The sequence below is a fragment of the Tachypleus tridentatus genome, chromosome 8 (assembly GCF_004210375.1).
Source record: "Tachypleus tridentatus isolate NWPU-2018 chromosome 8, ASM421037v1, whole genome shotgun sequence".
NCBI lineage: Eukaryota > Metazoa > Arthropoda > Merostomata > Xiphosura > Limulidae > Tachypleus > Tachypleus tridentatus.
In genome coordinates this window covers 155,397,219-155,424,277 of record NC_134832.1, presented here as the reverse complement: position 1 = coordinate 155,424,277, position 27,059 = coordinate 155,397,219, and the positions used below count along the sequence as shown (strand labels likewise).

At 31.8% G+C, this 27,059-nt stretch overlaps 1 protein-coding gene across 1 annotated transcript in view; it reads right to left on the bottom strand.

The window, feature by feature from the left end:
* Positions 1-3,982: 3,982 nt before the first annotated feature.
* LOC143224051 (atrial natriuretic peptide receptor 1-like) overlaps positions 3,983-27,059 on the bottom strand; it is a 136,707-nt gene continuing 113,630 nt past the window's right edge. The window contains exon 18 of the mRNA XM_076452513.1: positions 3,983-4,156. Coding sequence (XP_076308628.1) covers positions 3,983-4,156 — 174 coding nt within the window. The remainder of the gene's footprint in view (positions 4,157-27,059) is intronic.

Below are 27,059 nucleotides of genomic sequence, written 5' to 3'. Positions count from 1 at the left end.
ATAAAATAGTTACCCAGACAATTCTCAGTATTATATGAAATAAAATAGTAACCCAGACAATTCTCAGTATTATATGAAATATAGTAGTAACCCAGACAATTTCCAGTACTATATGCAAGATAATAATAACACCGAAAATTCTCATTATTATATGAAAGAAAATATTAACACAGATAATTCCAAGCATTCTATGAAAGATAATAGTAACCAAGAGAATTCACAGTATTATTTGAATGATAATGGAAACGCAGAAAATTCTTAGTTTTATATGAAAGATAATAGTAACCCAGACAATTCCCAGTATTCTTTGAAAGATAATAATAACCCAGACAATTCCCAGTATTCCTTGAAAGATAATAGTAACCCAGCAATACTCAGTATTCTTTGAAAGATTATAGTAACCCAGACAATTCCCAGTATTATATCAAAGATAATAGTAACCACTACAATTCCCAATTTTCTATAAAAAAAAGTGTAATCCTTATAATTCCAAGTTTTATATGAAAGATAATAGTAACCCAGACAATTCCCAGTATGCTATGAAAAATAACTGTAACCCAGTCAATTTGCAGTATAATATGAAAGATGATAGTAACCCAGAGAATACCCAGTATTATATGAAAAATTAGAGTACTTCAGTCAATTCGCAGTATTATATGAAAGATCATAGTAACGCAGACAATTCCCAGTACTACATGAAAGGTAACAGTAACGCAGACAATTCTCAGTATTATATGAAAGATAATAGTAACCCAAACATTTCCCAGTATTCTTTGAAATATAATACTAACCTAGACAATTCCCAGAATTATGTGAAAGATAATATTAACCAAGACAATTCCCAGTATTTTATGAAAAAAAATACTAACACAGACAATTCTCAGTATTCTATGAAAGATAATAGCAACACAGACATTTCCCAGTATTATGTGCAAGATAATAGTAACACCGACAATTCTCAGTATTATATGCAAGATAATAGCAACACAGACATTTCCCAGTATTATATGCAAGATAATAGTAACACCGACAATTTTCAGGTTATATGAAAGATAATAGTATCCCATATAATTCCCAGTGTTGTATGACAGATAATAGTAACCCTATCTATTCCCAGTAATCTATGAAAGACAATACTAACCCAGACAATTCTCCGTATTCCATGAAAGGTGATAGTAACACAGACATTTACCAGTGTTCTATGAAAGATTAGAGTTATCCAGACAATTCCCAGTATTATATGAAAGATATTAGTAATGCAGTCAATTTCCAGTATTATATGAAAGATAATAGGAACCCAGACAATTCCCAGTATTATATGCAACATAATAGTAACAACTTAAATTTTAAGTATTATATGAAAGATAATAGTAACCCAGACAATTCCCAGTATTCTATGAAAGAAAATAGTAACACACACAATTCCCAGTATTCTATGAAATATAATAGTAACCTGAACGGTTATCACTGTTCATTTATTATAACGCATACATTTTGATGTACTGATAAAGAGTTAGTGTTTATGTAGGTTATATAGTTTATTTTTGTTTAACTTTTTAAACTTTTCTTGGGAAACGGCAAGCCAAACATCACGTAATAATTGACTAATTCACCAACGACAGGTATCGAAAGTTAATTGTCTGTGTTATAAACATTCAGACTCACTGCTGACTCACGATGGAGCGGCTAAAGTATTACAACAGTTTATTCCATCATAAAGGTGTACAAAACCTGAGCCAGCAAGGTTCTGTTTTGTTATAGTCATTGTTTGTAAAAAATTTGTGATAAATTTATAGCTGCTTAACCACTACTATGTATCCCAGTCGGCCAGATGACCCTTGGTATTAAATGAAAATCCTCTTCGACACAGAATATATGTAATTTTTTTTCCTTTGTTTTCAGCTACTTGTAACACTTTGGTGCAGTCTGCACTGATTGTCGGCTATTTTATTGGACTGTTGTGTTCATTTCATAGAGTTGTAGAGTTTTCTCTCAGACAGATATTGATTCATAAAGTCCATTTATTAAGAGCTAAGAGAAGGAAAAACATTTTAGTAGACGTTTCATAACTGTAGATTATAAATTAACAGATGTTATCAACTTACACTTCAACGTTTTTCACAGTGCATCCCATAATACATCATAAGTATTGGTGTATTTGTTGACATGAACACGTTAGCTTACAATGGATAGAGTACAATATTTATTTATACAAAAATAAACGTTTTTAGGACTCTTTTGAAAACGCATCCTTACGGAAATCCTTTCATTTACACAAGATACCATAAGTTACATTACCATATCTGACTTTATCACTGTTTTACACATAAGAAGAGGAGACATTCTCGCTATTTCTCATAGAACCCGAGTCTGTGAAGGAAATTGAGCTTATCTATCAGTTGATGAATTATATACATAATGGATTTTGACTTGGTTCTTATCGGTGACTTAGAAATAGTTCACCAGCAATTCTGACCCGCTTCACCGAACGTCACTGGCCGTTGGTTCGCATAGACAAAAAAGGCTGAGTGAATGGACTGTTTGATACAGCGGTTGACAGCAAGTCGTAACCGTGTATGTTTGGTGATGGAGGAGACACCGTTATCTGTCCATAATGGAAAGATGCGGTGCAGATTTGGTTGAAGCCGTATACAGTGTGATCTGCGGAAAGAAAGACCTTCCTGGCGATCAGCTGTTTGGAAAGGCTTTCTTTGATGTGGAATATATAAATCACAAGTACACACACACACGTGTCTCGTTCGGATACATTACAGTTAGGCCTAGAAAAATAGGACAGGGTTTACGTTTTTATAATATATTAATGATAGTATATACATTGTATAAATATATTTCATTAGTATAGTACACTAACCATAGCGTATTCACTATATAAAATGTATTTGACTATTGTAATACACAAACAATAGCATATTCATTGACTAAAGTGTATTTAATTAGTATAATAAAGTACACTAATTATAGTACATCCATTATGTAAAACCTAATTATGTAGTATAATATACACATAATAACATATTTCTTATATAAAGTTAATTTAACTTGTATAATACACAAATCATTACATATTTATTATATAAAGTTAATTTAATTAGTACAAGACACAACTTATTACATATTCATTGCATGAAGTGAATAATACGCAAATTGTAACATTTGGTTGGTTGGTTAACGTTTAATGGTGCAAAATAACTAGGCTATCTGCACCAAACAACTAGTAAAAAATTGCAAAAGTAAAAATTAGTACAAAATATAAAAAAAATCAACACGAAACACTGTACAAATTTCGTATAAAATATTTTAAATAGAATTGAAAAGGCCAATGGTCTGTAAGAAGCTTGAAACACTGTGAAGTTGGACAGTGTTACATCAGGAGTAAACTCAGAGAAAAGACGTGTTGAACATGGTGCTGTCGCTCACGGTCGTAACATATTCATTATCTAAAGTGAGTTTAATCATCTTAATACACAAATCATAACATCATAAAGTGGATTTAATTAGTGTAATAAGTTAAGCGAAAAGTTCCAGATGAAATGGGTAAATGGACACATAATCAAAATACCGGAGGTCTTGCAAAATGCTTCAGTGTAATAAGCTTTCTCAAAGACAAAGAGCACGGAAACAAGACGCTCCCTCTTGAGGAGAGTGTTTCCAATCGGACGATACTTAGGAAGAATCATGGGTAATTTCTTACCCTTCGAAAAAGGGAGGACTATAGCATGGTACCAAACATCAGGATAAACATTCTCCTGCCAGATCTGGTTAAAAACAACCAGAAGAATAGCAAGAGAGGCAGGAGAGAGATGGCGCAGCTTGTCGTAATGAATATCATCAGGTTCGACTGATATATTGCCAGACTAATGAAGAGCAAGTTTAAGTTCTACCAGTGTAAGGTAGCAATTATAGTCACAGAGACGATCAGCCTAAAAGGAAAGAAGTGATTGTTTTGCCCGAGTCTTGATAGCTAAGAAGGTGGAGGATGAAGCAAAAGAGATAGACACACGGGAAATCTCTCGCTGAAAGTATGAGCAATGTTATGGTTATCAGGAACTTCCTGGCTATCAGAAAGCAAGATCGAAAGGGGGCAGACAGAAGTATGCTGTCCACTGCCCTTCAGAATCTTGTCCCATATGACTGGCTATCAGAAAGCAAGATCGAAAGGTGTGGACAGAAGTATGTTGTCTACTGCCCTTCAGAATCTTGTCCCATATGATTTTGGAACTGGTAGTAGAAGAGATGCTGGTTGTGAACTTAATTCAAGATTTCTTTTGGCTTTCACGTCTAACCTGGCAAGTATGTGCACAGGGCCGCTGAAAAAGCAATGTGGTTTGAAAGTGTGGGATATCTACTAAGAACGAAGATACTGTGAAAAAACGTGTCCAGATTTTAGGACAATACAGTCAGTTACTGCTGCCACACAGTCATCTATTGATGGCTTTACAGACGACAGGAGGAACATGTTCTGAGAGAGCAGTGATAGAGACAGTTGGCCTGGTCCAGCTTCTGTCGGGCAGTACAGCCACGGCCAGTTTCTCTCAAAATGATAGGAAAATGATCACTGTCCCGTGGGTCACTGTCAACTTTCCAAGAAAACTGAGAGAAAAGTGAAGAGAGCATATAGAGAGATCAATAGCAGTAAAAGACTGACTAGGTGCATGAAAATAAATACAAGAACCACTATTGAAGAAAGAAAGATTGTTATATGAGAGAATAAGCTTTACAGAATGACCCTTCTTATCAATATCAGGATTAAAAAGCGGGACAGTAACTGTTCAATGAAGACATCAAGGTTTGACTGATCATACGTTGATTAAAAAGGGAGACGGTAACTGTTCAATGAGGAGATCAATGTCTGACTGATCATAAGTATCTCCAGAAGACAGGTAGAGAGAACAAACAGTGATGGTACGACCCAAGAAAACACGATATCAAAGAGTTGCCACATGCTGGACGACAAACAGTGATGGTACCACCCAAGGAAACACGATATCAAAGAGTTGCCACATGCTGGACGACAAACAGTGATGGTACCACCCAAGGAAACACGATATCAAAGAGTTGCCACATGCTGGACGACAAACAGTGATGGTACGACCCAAGGAAACACGATATCAAAGAGCTGCCACATGCTGGACGACAAACAGTGATGGTACGACCCAAGGAAACACGATATCAAAGAGTTGTCACATGCTGGACGACAAACAGTGATGGTACGACCCAAGGAAACACGATATCAAAGAGTTGCCACATGCTGGACGACAAACAGTGATGGTACCACCAAAGGAAACACGATATCAAAGAGTTGCCACATGCTGGACGACAAACAGTGCCACTCTTCTATGTACTCGTCCTTAACACACAACATGTCATTCCGATATAAAGAAAGCTGCCGAAAGGTAACTGTATTAGCAGGTTTCAGGAAAACCTGTGACGAAAAAAACACACAGGATGATAAAACTCAATCAAAACCTTACAACTGAAACCTCAACAGTTCTATTGTATCAAAAGTGGATATTTGTACTAAGCTAGAGAAAAACCCTTCGGTTTACGACCACTGTTAGGAAAAGATTCCAGCGACTGAGGCGTGAACAAATAATTATTCTAATCTCAGATCTGAAGAAGTTAGATCCGACCAGATGCCATAAACCAAGGCCAAAGGAAGTGGACCTGGACAGCCACTGGATAGAATGGTGAGGACAGAGACAGGAGAAGACATTGATTGTCAACTCGCTTATCCATACAGGGCAAAAGACTCTTCATATGTATGAGAACGACTCAGTTATAGGCACGAAAAGATCTGTCTGCACTCGTATTGTAACAGTGGCGGACTGTGGAGAGATAGTAAGCCCCTCTAATCCGTTTTGAATACAAAATGTAGATATTTACCTTATAAGTTTGTAATACAAAGGGTGGGATATGAGAAAACGGGGTATAAATGTAGAGAGACCTGGAGACTGCTGTTCAGAGCCATCAAGACGTGGTCCTTTAATAAGTAGCAGATTTTAAGGAGTTTACTTTTTTTGAGGATTTGGAGGATCCATAATATAAAACGAAAGATTCAGTTCTCGCTGACCTTATCTACCATAAAACCCCACGAGAGGACGCATTACAATGCCGAACAAGAGCACTGCAGCAACACCATTGTTTCGTAAGCACCTTCCCAAAACACCACTATCAGACATAATGTACACAACACCCGTCGAGAATGCTCAACACTGGTAATTGGTTGATCGTAGCGCAATGGGACTAGCTGATTGATCCTGATGGGCTACCCTGAGGCCACCTGTCTACAACAATTCAAGGCAAAGTGTTGTGTTGGGGTTGAGTCCCTCAACCACCAGTATCCTATCCTCCTTTCCACGGGTCCCCTCACACAAATCATAACATATAGATTATATAAAGTGAATTTAATTGGTATAACACACAAATTATAAGATATTCATTATATACAATGAATTTAATTAGTATAATACAGAAATCGTAACGTATTCATTATATAAAATCTATTTGAGGGCTCGGGATAAATAGTATAATCATATTTCTAACAAGGAACGTAAAGTGGTTCTTTACTTCCTCTTGTTCATCCAGTGTCTGAACTGGACTTAGTAAAAGTTTAAAATATATATTTCTTCCAGTTGTTATCTGACCCATTAGTTTGATAGATAGTGCCTGTAACTCTACTGTAACTCCTTATTCCCTTCATGTTTCTGTTAACTCTTAACCCTTTAATGATAGTGATACAGACTTCATTCGTTTTAGTCTAATAATTTATTTGATATTATATTTAACTTCAGTTTTTGCAACCTTGTTTCATGGTAGTCTACTGATGTTATACAAACATCTTATTACAGTCCCTATTATTGTTATTCAGATAACTTATTCTTATACAAACATCTTATTACAGTGCCTCTTATTGTTATTCAGATAACTTATTCTTATACAAGCATCTTATTACAGCTAGTTGTATTACAGTCCCAATTATTGTATTCAGATAACTCATTCTCATACAAGCATCTTATTACAGCTAGTTGTATTACAGTCCCTATTACTGTTATTCAGATAACTGATTCTCATACAAGCATCTTATTACAGCTAGTTGTATTACAGTCCCTATTACTGTTATTCAGATAACTCATTCTCATACAAGCATCTTATTACAGCTAGTTGTATTACAGCCCCTATTATTGTTATTCAGGTAACTTATTCTCATACAAGCATCTTATTACAGCTAGTTGTGTTACAGTCCCTATTATTGTTATTCAGGTGACTTATTCTCATACAAGCATCTTATTACAGCTAGTTGTATTACAGTCCCTATTATTGTTATTCAGGTAACTCATTCTCATACAAGCATCTTATTATAGCTAGTTGTATTACAGTCCCTATTATTGTCATTCATGTTCGTGAGTTATTGGTGAATCATTTTTGAATATATTGGAATAATCAATCATTAAATATCATACCTAGCAGCTCTGGAATTAATTATTTCCTAGCATAAATATTCGTAGGCTATAGAAACGTTCTCCTGTTCACGTAGATTGTCAGAGCCTTTTATCAAATCTTGACCTGTGTTAACTAAAGCATTGGACATTAGAAGTTTCATACATTTCATGTAAGCACCAGATTTTGTGAAGACACTATTTTACAATGTGTTTTATTGTTCTGTGTTCATCTCACTCAGTTGAAAACTGATTATTTTCAGAGATGTTAGTGATCGTTTTATATCATTTTTTGTGCGTTAAACTTATTTGTATGAAATGAATTATAGCTCAGTTTACCCTGTACCGCCATATCACGTTTCCTGACTTAATTTAACTTTCAGACAGTTGCGTACTATTTTCTACCGCGTGGCCTGAAGCGTTACGCGTTACACACATTGTAAACAACTAAGCGGAAGTAATTACTCTATATTACCGCCAGTAGCGGAAAGTAATTAGGAGATAAATTAATATTGGAATGAAAACGAACTGTAGATAATAGAGTTAATAACTCTTTCGTCATATTTCTGAAGTTGTTTAGTTACACGGGTTGTAGTAGGTTCACGTACATTCCAAACGAGTTTTGAGTGTCATTAGCATATCACAGTGAGTTGAGATCGTCATTAATTAAAGTTTTAATACACGATATGGTAAGTTTGTTGTTTTTAAACACAGTGTGTTTCATGATGCACATGGTTAATAGCGATGTTTCCTTACTGTTCTATATTTGTATAAATTATATGTCCTGTAACATTCCAAGGAAGGCACAACTACATTTTATCTTACATTTTATGTCGTACTGTGAGAGACGTAACAACATCATAAAAAACTGTACCCGTTTTATATACAGGGTGGTCCAAAATTATCCTGCATTATTCAAACTAAGGAAACTTAACCATGCAATTTTCATAAATAGTCAGTCGAACTCAAATGGTACTTATTCTCCTGTCACGTTTTTTTATTGTTGTTTTCTCTCTAGTGACTAGTGTTACAACCATGCAAGAAAAGGCTGAACACGTTATTTGTCTTGCAGAGATTAAGTTACTTAGTTAGTTTGTTTGTTTAGAATTTCGCGCAAAGCTACACGAGGGCTATCTGCGCTACCCGTCCCTAATTTAGCAGTGTAAGACTAGAGGGAGGGCAGCTAGTCATCATCACCTACCGCCAATTCTTGGGCTACTCTTTTATCAACGAATAGTGGAACTGACTGTCACATTATAACGCCCCCGCGACTAAAGAGGCGAGCATGTTTGGTGTGACGGGGATTCGAACCCGTGACCCTCGGATTACGATTCGAACGCCTTAACCCACCTGGCCATGCCGGGTCCGATTAAGTTAGTATAATTACGATCGCCAGCACAAGAAAGACGTATGGGGGTATGTTAAGGATATCGTGTAATGCACATCTGTGGCAAACATTATGGATCTAAAAACAAGGATAACGGACATTATTGCCGTTGTAAATGTAGATATATTGCAACAAACGTAGACCGAAATCAGATATTGATTAGGCATGCTGAGAACCAATAACGATGCTCACATAAAAGCCGTATGATGTCAATAACAATTGCTTGTGTTGGGCAACAAGTTGTTGAAAACAGCATTGTTGTAATTTCTACTTATGTAATTGTTAACTTTTAAAATAGAAAAGATAAATGTGATCAACACCGTGTTCCAAATTTTGACTTCACTCCTGTTACAGGTAATCCTAGTTACAAATGGGTTCCGTATAAATCACAGCGAATTTTTAAATACATTTTTCTCAATTATTTATGTACCAAATTGTTTGCATTTTATACAGAAAATAAGTTATTTTAAATTTCCATACCAAAATATTTCTCCAGTACTCATTCATATGTTCTTAGTTCTTGTATGTTTTTATAAGGCAATCCAAATATTTTAAATTAAAGAAACAACTGAGCTTTACCAACATCCCAACATATTGAACAAAGTATGACAACATTCTGTTTAATTATATAAACATTAACAGAAAGTATGAATACAAGATGTCAGTACAGCCCCACTAGATGTTATAAGTGACATTAATAAGAGAAATGTTTGTCTTCATTCTTTACTTTATACCACAAAACATATTTTATTCTATTTTATAGCCTTTCCACCAATGTCTTAAGAATCTAACATCTTTGTTGACCATATGATCGTTACTTTATCAGTTCTCCTAATGATAGAAAACAGTATATCAACCAGGAAGCCCTTATTGAAAAGCCAAAGATTATAAAAGCAATCTAGCAAGCTAGTCAACAATAAAGTCTTCGTCTAAAAATTCTATATTTTGTAAAAATAATCTAGAAAGTTAGTAGAGTGTCAGTCATATGCACAAAGCCTTTTATTTGAAGTATTCTTCACAATAGATTCAAAACTTGATATTCAGTAGAAGTGAAACTAATTGGATTCAAAGTTGTAATATCTTTTTTGAATTGTTTTTAGAAAATATTGTATCTGTATTTTGTATTTTTTACTAAGACAGATAGTCAGCAGCACCCTATCGCCAACTTTCCAAGCTTGAGGCTTAACAGTTGGTGCGTCCACAGCTTCAAGTGCGAGTAATATTAAATGTATTCAAATGACGATCATCAGTTCCAAATCCATAGTCTCTGACAACGTATTTGGAACAACCTTACATTGAATACTGTTTTAGATAGCGGAATACGAACCATGAATCGTTTGATTCGCTGCCCTGATATATCACAAAAATAACACGCTTGACCATTTAATGGTTAAGTTACTAAAGATAAAAGTATGATAGATGACCATAAAGTCTGGAAGAAATATTACTAACGAGAATTCTATGGCTGTCTCATGATCTAATTGAATCTATTAAACTCTTATAATTACAGTAAAAAGTTTACGTACTGACTGATTTAAGACTTCTACAATCCTCTTTCTTTGTATTTCTGACATCTTGTCTGTATTACTTGCTACGTTTTATTATTTTGTAAAACATAGTTACAATTGTTTGTTTTTGGAATTTCGCACAAAGCTACTCGAGGGCTATCTGTGCTAGCCGTCCCTAATTTAGCAGTGTAAGACTAGAGGGATGGCAGCTAGTCATCACCACCCACCGCCAACTCTTGGGCTACTCTTTTACTAACGAATAGTGGGATTGACCGTCACATAATAACGCCCCCCACGGCTGGGAGGGCGAGCATGTTTGGCGCGACTCGGGCGCGAACCTGCGACCCTCAGATTACGAAGCGCACGCCTTAACGCGCTAGGCCATGCCAGGCCCCCATAGTTACAAACGAAATTAATGTGACAGAAGCACGGCGACTGGAAAGAAGTTACACAAATACATAGAATAGTAATTAACTTGACAGCTAGACATCCGGAAAGACAAACAAATAGATAAGAAGAGAGAACGACAGATAGAGCTTAATGATCGTTAGATCCGTATCGACAACTTGAGACCTCACCAAGGCGATGAAGGGTCAGGTCATCCATCACTGTCCGAACTCCAGTGAATTAGAAAACGGAAGACCTTGAGTAACATTAGGTCAAATTTCCACATAAATTTAAAGCCAGTAATTGATGAAATAGCATGAATGATGATGAGACTGTGGCATAACGAAGACAAACATACAAGTACTTACGTAACAAACAGTTTATTGTAAGCCAACCCAGGGCTATACCTAGTTTAATTTTTTCATAACTTTATATCAAGCATCGTATTCTCGTCTGCTTCCCTCGTATTAACTTTATCGTCGCTAACAAGTGAAGGTAAATTTTAAATGTAAACAACTTATATATGGTAATCACGTGAAAAATTAAATAACTATTTGCTAAAACAATATTAATACGTTTCTATAATATTAGTACGCAATACGTAAACATTGACAATTTTTTCAATCACTAACTATAAAAGGCTCTGACACTCCTCTATTGTTAATACTCAATATTACACATCGTCACATAGTAACAAAACCGTCTCACGAGTGTTACTAGGCCAACTATGGTGTTTATGTTAATAGTTCAATACTAACGTTGATTTGTTAAAAAAGGTTTTTTTTATTCTTTATGTTTGATAACTTCAGTGATATAACAGGAAAACAGTTTAATTTAGGAGTTTTATGACATTTCCTTGAACCGAAGAACTAAATAAAATTTACTAAATAGTGTTATAGCTGAGCTTTACGTGTTTTTCTTAGGTATTAAACCTAATGCTTAAATTAGACTGCATGTTGGCCTACTACTTTTAATATTATAGAATATTTTTTAAAAACATTTAAGTGGTGAATCAATGTTAATTAATAAAAATTATTTCGGCATTTTAACACATATGTTATCTACTTGGACTTAAAATATGAAAACAAATATCGTTACCAACTATATTTTATCATTTTTACAGAGTTAAAATTTGTGTCAGAATGTCCACACTATGTTTTTTGCTTCCTGATATAGAATGCAGGGAAAAGCTCAAGAATTCTATTTAGGTTTCTTCACGTGAACTTTTATTCTCGATAAATATTTTTTGCTGCTTAGTTTTCACTAAAACTTTAGTGATTAGAGAATTACTTCTACACCGAAGAAATGAATATATAATCTCAGTTTCAACAATACTGAGAGATTATAGGAATATCACTAAACAACTGAAACTGAAGAAAAGACTTTTCAAGATCTTCTGTAAATGTAATTTCTACAAAAATGCGTATTCTAACTGAGGAAAAGTTAGGACACCCCAACATTTATACCTACTTAAAATGGCTCAACGCACCCACTGGTGTATCACACCAGGTGCACATGATTATAAAATCGTTACGCAGCATCTTGAATGAGGCTTGCCCTATTTAAACCTCAGACATTTAGTTTGGTGTGCTTCTGACTGTTGAAGTGCGAGTAAGCACCATGGTGAGAGCAAAAGAGCTGTCTGAGGCCTTCAGAAAGAAAATTATAGCAGCTTATGGGTCTGGTAAGGGATTTAAAAAGATCCCAAAAGATTTTGAAATCAGCCATTTCACTGTCCGGAAAATAGTCAACAAGTGAAGGGCTTTCGAAACAACTGCCAACATGCCCAAGTCTGGTCGTCCAAGCAAGTTCACCCCGAGGTTGAAATGCCATCATGGGACCTACAGCAGGCTCTGGCTACTGTTGATGTGAAAGTGCATGCCTCTACAATCAGAAAGAGACTGCACAAGTTTAACTTGCATGGGAGGTTGCAAGGAGAAAACCTTTGTCCTCTCTAAGAGAAACATCAAGGCCAGACTGAAGTTTGCCAAAGAAAAGTATAAAAGACCAGGACTTCTGGAATAATGTTCTTTGGGCAGATGAGTCCAAAATTGAATTATTTGGACACCAGAACAGAGGACATGTTTGGCGTTAACCAAATACAGCATTCCAAAACAAGAACCTCATACCAACTGTGAAGCATGGAGGTAAAAGTGTCATGGTTTGGGGCTGCTTTGCTGCAGCAGGACCCAGACAGCTCACAATCATAGAATCCACCATGAATTCTACTGTGTATCAGAGGGTGCTTGAGGATCATGTGAGACCATCTGTACAAAAATTAAAGCTGAAGCGAAACTGGACCCTGCAACACGACAATGACCCAAAATATACCAGTAAATCCATCAAGGACTGGCTGAACACTAAGAAATGGAGAGTCCTGGAATGGCCGAATCAAAGCCCAGATCTTAATCCCATTGAGATGCTGTGGGTGATTTGAAATGGGCTGTACATGCAAGAAACCTCTCAAACACCTCACAGGTGAAAGAATTCTGCATTAAGGAGTGGGACAAACATTCTTCAGACCGATGTCAGAGACTGGTAGATCGCTACAAGAAACGTCTCACTGCAGTTATTTTACCCAGAGGACTAGCTATTAGAGGATAGGGTATCCTAACTTTTCCTCAGTTAGAATATGCATTTTTGTAGAATTACATTTACAGAAGATCTTGAAAAGTCTTTTTTCAGTTTTAATTGTTTAGTTGTATTCCTATAATCTCTCAGTATTGTTTAAATTTAGATTAAATATATATATATCCAAAAATGTTTAAAAAATACACAGGATTTCATTGGGTGTCCTAGCTTTTTCACATGACTGTAAGCGCACAGTGACTTCCCAAAAGCCCCGTATAACACAGTATACGAAATATTTTAGAGCATACAATACCTTATTCATAGTAATTATTTAAACAGAGATTAATACTTTATAATGAATAAACATTAAAGAAGGAATCTATTGTCATTTCGATCGCTTTTAACCTCAGTACACTTAATGGGAATTAACACTTAACAAAATCTGTTATGAACACAAAACTAAGTAATATGTGAAATATGAAACTGAAGTGAGTTTTATAATTTCTTGTCGATAGGTATAGGAGTTGAATCTGCAAAGAATTGAGTTTAAAGATGAAAGAACGTCTTTGAATATCATTGCAAAACGATCTATACATATAACCTAATTGTAACATGTATATAGTTGTATTATCGCTTATTTAAGAATTTACAGTGTAATGGGTTTAATATTATATATTTATTTTGATATCAGTTGATATACATATATATATTGAAAAACGTGTGACTTACATTGTTAAATGTGTATTGCGAAAGTCCTACTTGTTCTCCAAATTTGTAGACGATTTCCAAAAGTAAAAATCAACAACAGATGTTTTACATTGTTTCCAACTGGACTTTCGGAAATCTCGCCAAATTGTTATAAAAGGAAGCCATCACAACACTCGGAGAACAGTTTTAATATTGTTGATTTGCTCCAATTTGTACTCTATGAACTCTAGAAGCTATAAATGTGATAAACGCTTATTAATCGGAAAACAACAGATATTTGACCAGGAACGTTTATAAATTACGTACATTACAAACCGTTTAATTTCAGTGAATTAACTTCGAACGTTATTATTTCTAGGAAGACATCCCATAACTCCAGCGGATAAACCTACGTGTGAAGAGATAGCTAACTTTCCCATTAAGCGAAATGTGTCTGTGTTTAAACAGAGAATTACTTCGCTCATCGTGAACTGCTGATAACATATTGGGTTCCAGACAAGGTAAAATATTCAGTATTGTTAGTAAAACTTTTATATCTAAACCATTACTTGTGACAACCATTATTATAAATTGTAATGTTACTTATATATTAAAATATATTTTTGTTGATTAAGAAAACCGTGTGTGTCAAACTTGGTGATAAATATCATACATCTGATACACATTCACTTCCAATTAACTTTTAAGTTCAGATTCAAATTTCCGACTGTTTAAAATCGTAAAGCGTAACGTATGTAACATGAAAAATGAGATAAATTATAAAACGAAACAACTAATAAAATGTACTCTTAAACTGTGTTCTAGTCTAAATTTGCCGTAACATGTATATAACAGCATCATATATTCTTAAACTGTCTTCTACTGTAACTTAACACTAACAAGTACATACTCCTATCATCCATTTTTAATGATTATCTTACAAAATGTATTCATAAGCCGCGTTGAAGATTAACCTTACTGTTATATCAATTTTAACTCTTTACTGATACATTTATTTACAAAATTGTTGTATTTGAACTTTACGCTAACAAAACAAAATATGTCATGACATGTGTAACAGATTATGAAATAAGAGTACCATTAAAGAATGTCATAATCAAGCTTCACAGTAATATTAATGTTGTATTATGTTTACTTATACAAAAAATTATTTAAAAAACTTATACTTTATTGTGATATAAGATCACTGTAGCATACATGTGGACGTATCATCTGTTTATAGCATTTTACTGATAAAATGTGTTATTAAACTGTGTTTAAGTCTAATCTTACACCAACGTCTATATAGTTCTATCAGCTATATGTTATATTATAATGATAAAATGTGTTATTAAATTGTGTTTTAATCTTATCTTACACAAGCATGTGTCTAATCTTGCACTAACATGAATATAGTTCTGTCAGCTATATGTTATATTTTAATGATAAAATGTGTTATTAAACTGTGTTTTAATCTCATCTTACACAAGCATGTGTCTAATCTTGCACTAACATGAATATAGTTCTATGATCTATATTTTATATTCTAATGATAAAATGTGTAAATAAACTGTGTTTTAGCATAATCTTTCACTAACATGAGTCTAATCTTACATTAACATGAATAAAGTTCTAATATCTATATTATATATTTTAATGATAAAATGTTATTAAACTGTGTTTTCAGTCTAATCTTGCACTAACATGTATATAGTTCTGTCATCTGTATATAAGAGTTTATTGATAAAATGCGTTATTAAACTGTGTTTTAATCTAATCAATCACTAACATGTATATTGTTCTACCTTCTATATCTAATAGTTTACTGATAAAATGTGTTACTAAACTGTGTTTTAGTCTAATCATGCACTAACATGTGTTTAATCTTCCAGAAACATATATATAGTTCTATCATCCATATCTAACAGTTTTCTAAAAAATGTGTTATTAAACAGTGTGATAGTCTACTCTTACACTTACATTTATATAGTTCTTTCATCTATATTTAATCGTTTACTGACAAAATGTGTTATTAAACTGTGTTTTAGTATATTCTTACTCTAACCTGTGCCTAATCTTTGCACCAATATGTATCTACTTCTATCATCCTTATCTGACAGTTTACTGATAAAATGTGTTATTAAACTGTGTTTTAATCTAATCTTTCACTAACATGTGTCTAATATTGCACTAACACGTATATAGATCTATCATCTATATTTTATATTCTAATGATTAAATGTGTAATTAAACTGTGTTTAATCTAATTTTACACTAACATGTATATAGTTCTATAATCTATATCTTATATTTTAATGATAAAATGTGTTATTACGCTGTGTTTTAATCTAATCTTACAGTAACAAATGTCTAATCTTCCACTAACATGTATACATTTCTATCTTCTATATCTAATGGTTTTATGATTAAACGTGTTATTAAAATGTGTTTCTGTCTAATCTTACACTAACATGTATATAGTTCTATGATCTATATCTTACAGTTTACTGACAAAATGTGTTAGTAAAGTTTTTTTTGTCTAATCTTGCATTAACATGTGTCTAATCTTGCACTAACCTATATATAGTTCTGTCATCTATATTTTACAGTTTAATAATAAAATGTGTAATTAAACTGTGTTTTTGTCTGATCTTACACTAACATGTATTTAGTTCTATGATCTATATCTTTCAGTTTACTGAAAAATGTGTACTATTCTAGTCTTACACTAACATTTATTGAGTTTTACCATCTATATTTTATATTTAATGGTAAAATATGTTTTTAAACTAAGTTTTAGGCTAATCTTACACTAACATGTATATATTTCTACCATCTATATTTTATATTTTAATTATAAAATATGTTTTTAAACTGTGTTTTTGACTAATCTTACACTAACATGTATATAGATCTGTCATATATATCTTGTATTTTAATGATAAAATGTGTTATTACACTGCCTTTTAATCTAATCTTACAATAACATGTATACAGTTCCATCATCTATATCTGACAGTTTAGTGATAAAATGTGTTATTAAACTGTGTTTTGTTATAATCTTGCACTAAGATATGTCTAATCGTGAACTAACATATATATTGTTTTATCATCCATATCTAACAGTTTTCTGATAGAATGTGTTATTAAACTGTATTTTAATCTAATCTTACAATAACATGTGTCTAATATTGCAAAAACATGTATTTAGTTCATTCATCTATATTTTATATTCTAATGATAAAATGGGTAATTAAACTGTGTTTTAATATAATCTTTCACTGACATGTATATAGTTCTATCATCTATATCCAATGATTTACTGATTAAACGTGTTATTAATATGTGTTTCTGTCTAATCTTACACTAAAATGTATATAGTTCTATGATCTATGTCTTAGTGTTTACTGACAAAATGTGTTATTAAACTGTGTTCTAGTCTAATCTTACAATAACATGTGTCTAATATTGCAAAAACATGTATTTAGTTCATTCATCTATATTTTATATTCTAATGATAAAATGGGTAATTAAACTGTGTTTTAATATAATCTTTCACTGACATGTATATAGTTCTATCATCTATATCCAATGATTTACTGATTAAACGTGTTATTAATATGTGTTTCTGTCTAATCTTACACTAAAATGTATATAGTTCTATGATCTATGTCTTAGTGTTTACTGACAAAATGTGTTATTAAACTGTGTTCTAGTCTAATCTTACACTTACATTTATTCACTTCTATCATCCATATCTAACAGTTTACTGATAAAATGTGTAATTAAACTGTGTTTACTCCAATCTTATTCCAACATGTATATAGTTCTTTTACGTATATTTATCCGTTTACTAATAAAATTTGTTATTAAAATGTGTTTCAATCGAATCTTACATTAACATGAGTCTAATCTTCCATAAACATGTACATAGTTCTATCATAGCTATCTAAACCTTTACTGATAAAAAGTGTTATTAAACTGTGTTTTAGTCTAATCTTCCACTAACACGAGTCTAATATTGCACTAACAAGAATAAATTACTAATATCAATATTTTATAGTTTAATAATAAAATGTCATTAAACTGTATTTTAATCTAATCTTACACAAACATGTGTGTGATATTGCACTAACATGTATATAGTTCTATCTATAGTTCTATAGTTCTATATTTTATATTCTAATGATGAAATGTGTAATTAAACAGTGTTTTAATCGAAACTTACACTAACATGTATATAATTCTATTATCTATATTTATCCCTTTACTGTTAAGATGTGTTATTAAACTCTGTTTTAATTTAATCCTACACTAACATTAGTCTAATCTTACACTAACATGTATATAAATCTATCATCTATATCTTGTATTATAATGAAAAATGTGTTAATTTACTGTGTTTTAGTCTAATCTTGCACTAACATATGTCTAATCTTTGCACCCACATGTATATTGTTCTATCATCTTTTTCTAACAGTTTACTGATAAAATGTGTTATTGAACTGTGCTTTAATGTAATCTTACACTAACATGAGTCTAATCTTTCACTAACATGTATATAGATCTATCATCTATATTTTATATTTTAATGATAAAATGTCATTAAACATCGTTTTACTCTCAGTGATGTCGAGAAAACCCACTTGTAGAGAAATATATATGTAAAAATGGCTCGTTTGGGTTGAGAAAATATTTTACGTAGAAGAGCGAACAACGTTTCGACCTTCTTCGGTCATCGTCAGGTTCACATTTTGTCGATCTTCTACGTAAAATATTTTCTCAATCCAAACGAGCCGTTTTTGCATATATATTGTTTTACTCTAATATTACACATACATGCGTATACGTTTATCATCTATATCTAACAGTTTGCTAATAAAATATATTACTGAACAATGTTTTTGTCTAATCTTACACTAACATGTATATAGATCTATCATCTATATCTAAGAGGTTAAAGATAAATGTTATATTAAACTGTGCTGAAATCTTATCTTACAGTAACATGTATATATTTCTACCATCTATATCTTGTATTTTTATGGTAAAATGTGTTATTACACAGTGTTTTAATCTAATCTTACAGTAACATGCATATAGTTCCATCATCTCTACATAAGAGTTTACTGATAATATGTTTTATTGAACTGTGTTTTATTCTAATTTTGGACTAACATGTGTCTAATCTTGCACTAACATATATATATAACTCTATCATCTATATCTAAATGTTTTCTGATGAAACGTGTTATTAAACTGTGTTTCTGTCTAATCTTACACTAACATGTATATATTTCTATGATTTATGTCTTTCAGTTTTATGACAAAATCTGTTATTAAACTGTGTTCTAGTCTAATCTTACACTAACATACATATAGTTCTATCATCTATATCTAACACGTTACTGATAAAATGTGTTATTTAACTGTGCTCTTCTTTAATCTTACACTAACATATGTCTAATCTTTGCACCCACATGTATATAGTTCTATCATCTATACCTAACAGTTTACTGGCAAAATGTGTTGTCAAAGTGTGTTTTAATCTGATATTACACTAACATGCATATAGTTCTATCATTTATATCTAACAGTTTACTGATAAAATATGTTATTAAACTGTGCTTTAGTCTAATGTTACACCAACATGTATACAGTTCTATTTTCTATATTTTATATATTAATGATAAAATGTGTTATTAAACTGTGTTTTAATCTAATCATCCACTAATATGTGTATAGTTCCATCTTCAATATCTAACCGTTTACTGACAAAATGTGTTATTAAACTGTGTTTTAGTCTAATCTTGCACTAACATTTTTATAGTTCTATCATTTATATCTTTTATTTTAATGATAAAATGTTATGAAACTGTCTTTAATCTAATATTCCACTAACATGTATATAGTTCTATCATCTATATCTAACAGTTTACTGATGAAATGTGTTTTTAAACTGTGTTTTAATCTGCTCTTACACTGACATTTACATAGTTCTTTCATCTTCATTCTGTATTTTAATAATAAAATGTGTTATTAAATTTATTTTCGTCTTATATTACACCAACGTGTATGTAATGCTATTAGCTATAATTATATTTTAATGATAAAATGTGTTATTAAACTGTGTTTTAATCTAATCTTACACTAACGTGTCTAATCTTGCACTAAAATGTATATAGTTCTATCATCTATATCTAACAGTTTACTTTAAAATGTGTTGTCAATCTGTGTTCTATTCTAATCTTGTATTGGCATGTGTATAGTTCTATCATCTGTATCTAACAGTTTACTGATAAAGTGTGTTATTAATCTGTGTTTTATTCTAATCTTATACTAACATGTATACATTTCTATTTTCTATATTTTATATATTAATGATAAAATGTGTTATTAAACTGTGTTTTAGTCTAATCTTACTCTAATGTTTATATAGTTCTATCATCTATATATAACAGTTCACGGATAAAATGAGCTATTAGACTGTGTTTTAGCCTATTTTACACAAAGATGTATATTGTTCTATCACCTATATTCTATATTTTAATGATAAAATGTGTTTTTCGTCTGATTTCACACCATCGTGTATATACTTCTAATAGCTATAACTTATATTTTAATGATAAAATATGTTGTTAAACTGTGTTTTAATCTAATTTTACACTGACATGTATATAGATCAATCATCTATATCTAACAGTTTACTGATAAAATGTGTTTTTAAACTGTGTTTTAATCTTATCTTACACTAACTGTGTCTAATCTTGCACTAACATGTATATTGTTCTGTCATCTATATCTAAAAGTTTACCCTTAAAAATGTTATTAAACTGTTTTAATGTAATCTTACACTAACATGTGTCTGATCTTACACTAACATGTATATAGTTCTATCATCTATTTTTAACAGTTTACTGATGATATGTGTTATTAAACTGTGTTTTATTCTTATCTTACACTAACATGCGTTTGATTTTGCTCTAACATGTATGTAGTTCTATCATCTTTATTTTATATTTTAATGATAAAATGTGTTATTATACTGTTTTTTAGTCTGATCTTACACTAACATCTGTCTGATCTTGCACTAACATGTGTCTGATCTTGCACTAACATGTATATAGTTCTATCGTCTATATCTAACAGTTCCTCATGAAATGTGTTATTTATTTATTTTTAAACTATTTTGTACTCTAAACGTACCTATATTTGTATATCACTCTTAATTAAGATTTTTCAGATATAAATGTATTATCATCAATAAATACATATACTTATAAAAGTTAATAATGTAACCAGTTAGTTCTGTCTCTTTTGACAAATTTCGAAACTCATGAGTATTGTGTTTCATTAATCAAGGCGAAACCCATGACTGGTGTGTTTTTTTTCAATCAGGTATTCGGACAATACTGGTGAATATTGAGAATCATGTTAAACAAATGATTACCACAACATCTAAGGGGGAACAATGTTACACAACAAGGAAGTTATGTTTCTCTGGGGATCTGTTTTTCTGATGTGCTGATTTTATTGTATTACGTAGTATTTCGGTGGTTGTTGTATTATTATTCGCTCCTTTGTTAATAGACTAATGGACAACTAAAGAGTCTGAACCTTACATACATATCGGGTGATATTGGATAGAACTGCTCCTTCACGTTGCTTCGGTACACGTGTCGCTTTGTCACTTTCCTGTTGGATGCGTGATTTCGTTTCCATGCAGCCCACGTACAGAAAGACAACATGACAAGTTGACTGTGCCGTTTGTACGTTAGCATACTTCATTTATCTGAACTTATCGCTTTATAAGCGGCTGTCACGCAGAGAATAGCTTGACGTAGAGGTAGACAAGACATCAATATTTCATCTCTTTACTCTTGACACGTGAGAAATGACATCGATTTATAACAGGGACAAATGTAGAATTTTTTCTCCCTCAAGAAAGCTAAAAATTGGCTCTTTACTCGTCTTTGTATGCATAATAAAAATGTTGTGTTTTTATTGACATAGATAAGAAATTGACAGAATTTTGTTACCTGTATTTTTCATGCTTAAATTCGAAGCTTTTACACATTTGAATATCAGTGTCTTTAGTTCGGTTTGTAAGTAAAGAGTTACAGCGAGTGTACGTAATTATCGTTCATACTTGTGTTGTCGTGTCAGGTAAACTAGTAACACTACAGACTACAGATGTCTTGTTCTGTTTTTGTTCTTCTTGCTGTCTTCCCTACAAGTAACATGGTTACAATATCTATTCTTTTGATTGGTTAGATAAGTTCCATCATCTTGGATAAGACAGTTTTTTTTTCCCGTTTGTAAAAGAAAAGAAAAAAACTAAATATCAATAAATATTTGTGCAAAATAATTACACATACGTAAAACAATCACACATACGTAAAATAATTACACATACGTAAAATAGTCACACATACGTAAAATAATTACACATACGTAAAACAATAACACATACGTAAAATAATTACACATAAGTGAAATAATTACATACGTAAAACAATCACATATACGTAAAATATCACACATACGTAAAATAATTACACATACGTAAAACAGTCACACATACGTAAAATAATTACACATACGTAAAACAATCACACATACGTAAAATAATTACACATAAGTGAAATAATTACACATACGTAAAACAATCACACATACGTAAAATAATTACACATAAGTGAAATAATTATACATACGTAAAACAATCACATATACGTAAAATAGTCACACATACGTAAAATAATTACACATATGTAAAACAGTCACACATACGTAAAATAATTACACATACGTAAAACAATCACACATACGTAAAATAATTACACATAAGTGAAATAATTACACATACGTAAAATAATTACACATAAGTGAAATAATTACACATACGTAAAATAATCACACATACGTAAAATAATCACACATACGTAAAATAATCACATGTAAGTGAAATAATTACACATACCTAAAACAATTACACATACGTTGTAAGAAAAACTTTAGAGAAGAATATACAGAGAATGTTGTTCTCTGTTTCAATAGGTGATTATTAAGATGACAAATAACCATTCAATCATTTCATAAATAAAATATACATATTTTATTTTACTAACATAATTACACGCTGCTAATTAACTGACATAAACTGAAATTTCAACGCTTCTGTTTGCTCATTAGACACTGCTGATGCAATGTTGTTGTTTTTTTCTGTTTTTCTTGCTGATGTAATGGGACAGAGAGACTGATTTTTATCTCTTTAGCTTTGTTAATCTAACAGGCTTTCAAAAACACTAGACCAACCCGCCTATTCAATGAAACTGTCAATGCGAAACACTTAAAATATTTTGGTGATTAAAATAAAATTACTGACTCTGAATATCCACGTGCTTCAGAGAGTACTATAATCAATACTGGCAGCTTGTATGACGTTACATATTCTCAAGTTAGAAGAATTTACTTTTTATTGAAAACTCATACAATAATGAAATAGCCATTATTTAAGCTGTTATATTTAAATGCAAATCGTACATGCGTGTTCTTCGTATTATAAGAATTTAAATTCCGTCACTGAGTATGTGATAATCAGATCAATAGTTCTATCCCGCCGAAGACCGCTACAAAATTAGTAAACTATATATGTAAAGTCTAATGTATATTGTACGGTATACAAGGATATTCCCAACAAATCATAACATTAACAGATGTGTACTGATGATAACATTAAATCAAAACGACATCAGGCATCTTTAAAATCCAACCTAATCAGTCTTCCATGGCATATTCTGACAGATACATCAATCATTTCTAAATGTCCACTCACCCTCCAGAAAAAACTAAATAAAAATATTTGTTTGGCAGCTATCGATAAATCTTGTCCTCTAATATTTTATGTATTGCTTCATTACTTTAAACGCCATGTGGCTAGCGGCGATTTCAAAGGTGTCACGAACTACCAAGCGTAAAAGATGGCGACTTAAAAAAACGGTTCATTCACATATCAGCCAGAAACCAATTTGAAATAAGAACGATATACATACTGCTACATTATGTATAAGGATTAACACTCGAATCATCTTTCCTATCTATGCTTTTATCACAAACAAATCTCTACAAGCTAAAATCCTGGCGGATAATTTGTTTTCTTCAACTATTGATGCACAGACACGTGAAAGACAGAGAGAAATGACGAAATGGTCATTCCAGTAAGAATAAAAATACTTTAATGTCGTTACATGCGTGTTAACTTTACTGAAGCTTAGGCATGTGTGTATATTATATTAACTTTTGGGGCCATTATGTGAGTTTTTTCTCTCTAAAAATTAAACGAAAAGGTATAATAATTTTAGATAATATACTGATACACTACTAAATAGGGAAGAGTAAAAAATACAAACCTCTATTTGGAAATATCAGAGAGAAGAAAAACTGTTTGCTGAACTAAAACAGTAATTTTTGTTTTATTTTTCATTTTCTTGAGATCACTTCGTAGTGAATAATATATTGTACGTTTAGCTCCATGTTTCGATTGTGGCGTCATCTCGCGAAGTTATTGTAAACTACATATTTTTCTTTTCTTTTTTTCGCAATCTTTAATAAGTTTTTACTTCTTTTTCTCTCTCTAATAGGTTCAGTACTTTTAATTATTCTTAAATTAATGTCGACGCAAGTTATATACTTTCATACCTTATTTTGTGATACCTTACGTGATAAAATTAATAAACAGACAATTTTTCACATATTTCATGAGAGCGTTCTATATTTACACCTCTATTTCTCTAGTAGTTATAATCTGTTACATTTACACAGTATTGAATCATAGGCGACAGAAGCACTTACAATTGTAGGAGGACACACGAATGCTTACAACTAGAGCCTGCCTTTCATTTTATTATATTTTTTTACGAAGTAGTCTTTATTTCTTTAAGATGGACACTTTATTACTTTGCAAAAATGTGAGGGTATGAGTTTCCAGTGAATTGCCCAACGTATTGAACATATATAATATAATTGTATTATTATGTTGCCAGATGCTCAATCTAACCAGAAATAAAGTGTTGAAGATATTGAGTCTGGGTTATCAGTTTACTACTCTGAAAACAACATAGTCTTACACTTCTGTTTAATTATGGACTGTCGAATAAATAACTGTGATAGTACAGTAAATAAATTTTAAGGAGTTGTGTTCTAAAACAACAATAAAAGTCACTAAGTAATAACATAACATAATGTTTAGGGACAACAAGGGACCTCTTGGTCCATCTCGGCTGCTCCATCCTCTAAACCAAACTAATATTATTAAATAGAAAAAATTAAATCCACCCCTTATAATTCATATATTTATCAAGCTTTCTTTTAAAGTCACTCAAATTTACTGTCTCTACAACATCCGAACTGTCCTATTTTAAAAATAAAGTTGTCTTAGCTGGACACGGCCTTTACCTTGCCCAAACCATCTTTGTATTCAATTGCTCTATGATCCTCATTGTTAAGTACTGTACCATATTTGTATTCAATAGTTCTATGATCCTCATTGTTAAGTACTAAACCATATTTGTATTCAATAACTCTATGATCCTCATTGTTAAGTACTGAACCATATTTGTATTAAATAGTTCTATGATCCTCATTGTTAAGTACTAAACCATATTTGTATTCAACAGCTCTATAATCTTCATTGTTAAGTACTGAACCATATTTGTATTCAATAGTTCTATGATCCTCATTGTTAAGTACTAAACCATATTTGTATTTGATAGTTCTATGATCTCATTGTTAAATACTGAACCATATTTGTATTCAATAGCTCTATGATCTCATTGTTAAGTACTAAACCATATTTGTATTCAACAGCTCTATGATCCTCATTGTTAAGTACTGAACCATATTTGTATTCAATAGTTCTATGATCCTCATTGTTAAGTACTAAAGCATATTTGTATTCAATAGTTCTATGATCTCATTGTTAAATACTGAACCATATTTGTATTCAATAGTTCTATGATCCTCATTGTTAAGTACTGAACCATATTTGTATTTAATAGTTCTATGATCTCATTGTTAAATACTGAACCATATTTGTATTCAATAGTTCTATGATCCTCATTGTTAAGTACTAAACCATATTTGTATTCAATAGCTCAATGATCTCATTGTTAAGCACTAAACCATATTTGTATTCAATAGCTCTATGATCCTCATTGTTAAGTACTGAACCATATTTGTATTCAATAGTTCTATGATCCTCATTGTTAAGTACTAAACCATATTTGTATTTAATAGTTCTATGATCTCATTGTTAAATACTGAACCATATTTGTATTCAATAGTTCTATGATCCTCAGTGTTAAGTACTGAACCATATTTGTATTTAATAGTTCTATGATCTCATTGTTAAATACTGAACCATATTTGTATTCAATAGTTCTATGATCTCATTGTTAAGTACTAAACCATATTTGTATTCAACAGCTCTATGATCCTCATTGTTAAATACTGAACCATATTTGTATTAAATAGTTCTATGATCCTCATTGTTAAGTACTGAACCATATTTGTATTCAATAGTTCTATGACCCTCATTGTTACGTACTAAAATACTGATGCATCAACATTATCAATTCCTTTCACAGTCTCAAACATTTCAATCAGATCCCCTCAATCTCTTCTTTAACCAAAGGAAAACAATTTAAAGATATTAATCTCTCCTCATCACAACTCCTCCATCCCAGGTATCATTTAAAGATATTAATCTCTCCTCATCACTACTTCTTCATCCCAGGTATCATTTCAATAAACCTCTTCTGAACTCTTTACAAATATTCAATGTATTTCTTAAGCCAATGAGACCAAGACTGAACACAATATTCTAAATATGGCTCTAACCAGTGATCTATACAATGAAATTATAACTTCTTTAGACTTGTATTAAATATTTTTGTAGATACAAACTAAAATCCTATTTGCTCTACCAACAACACTTTGCTTGGATGGCTTAAGAGACTGATTAACTTTTTTCACCAAGATCCCACTCTTTCATGGTTATTC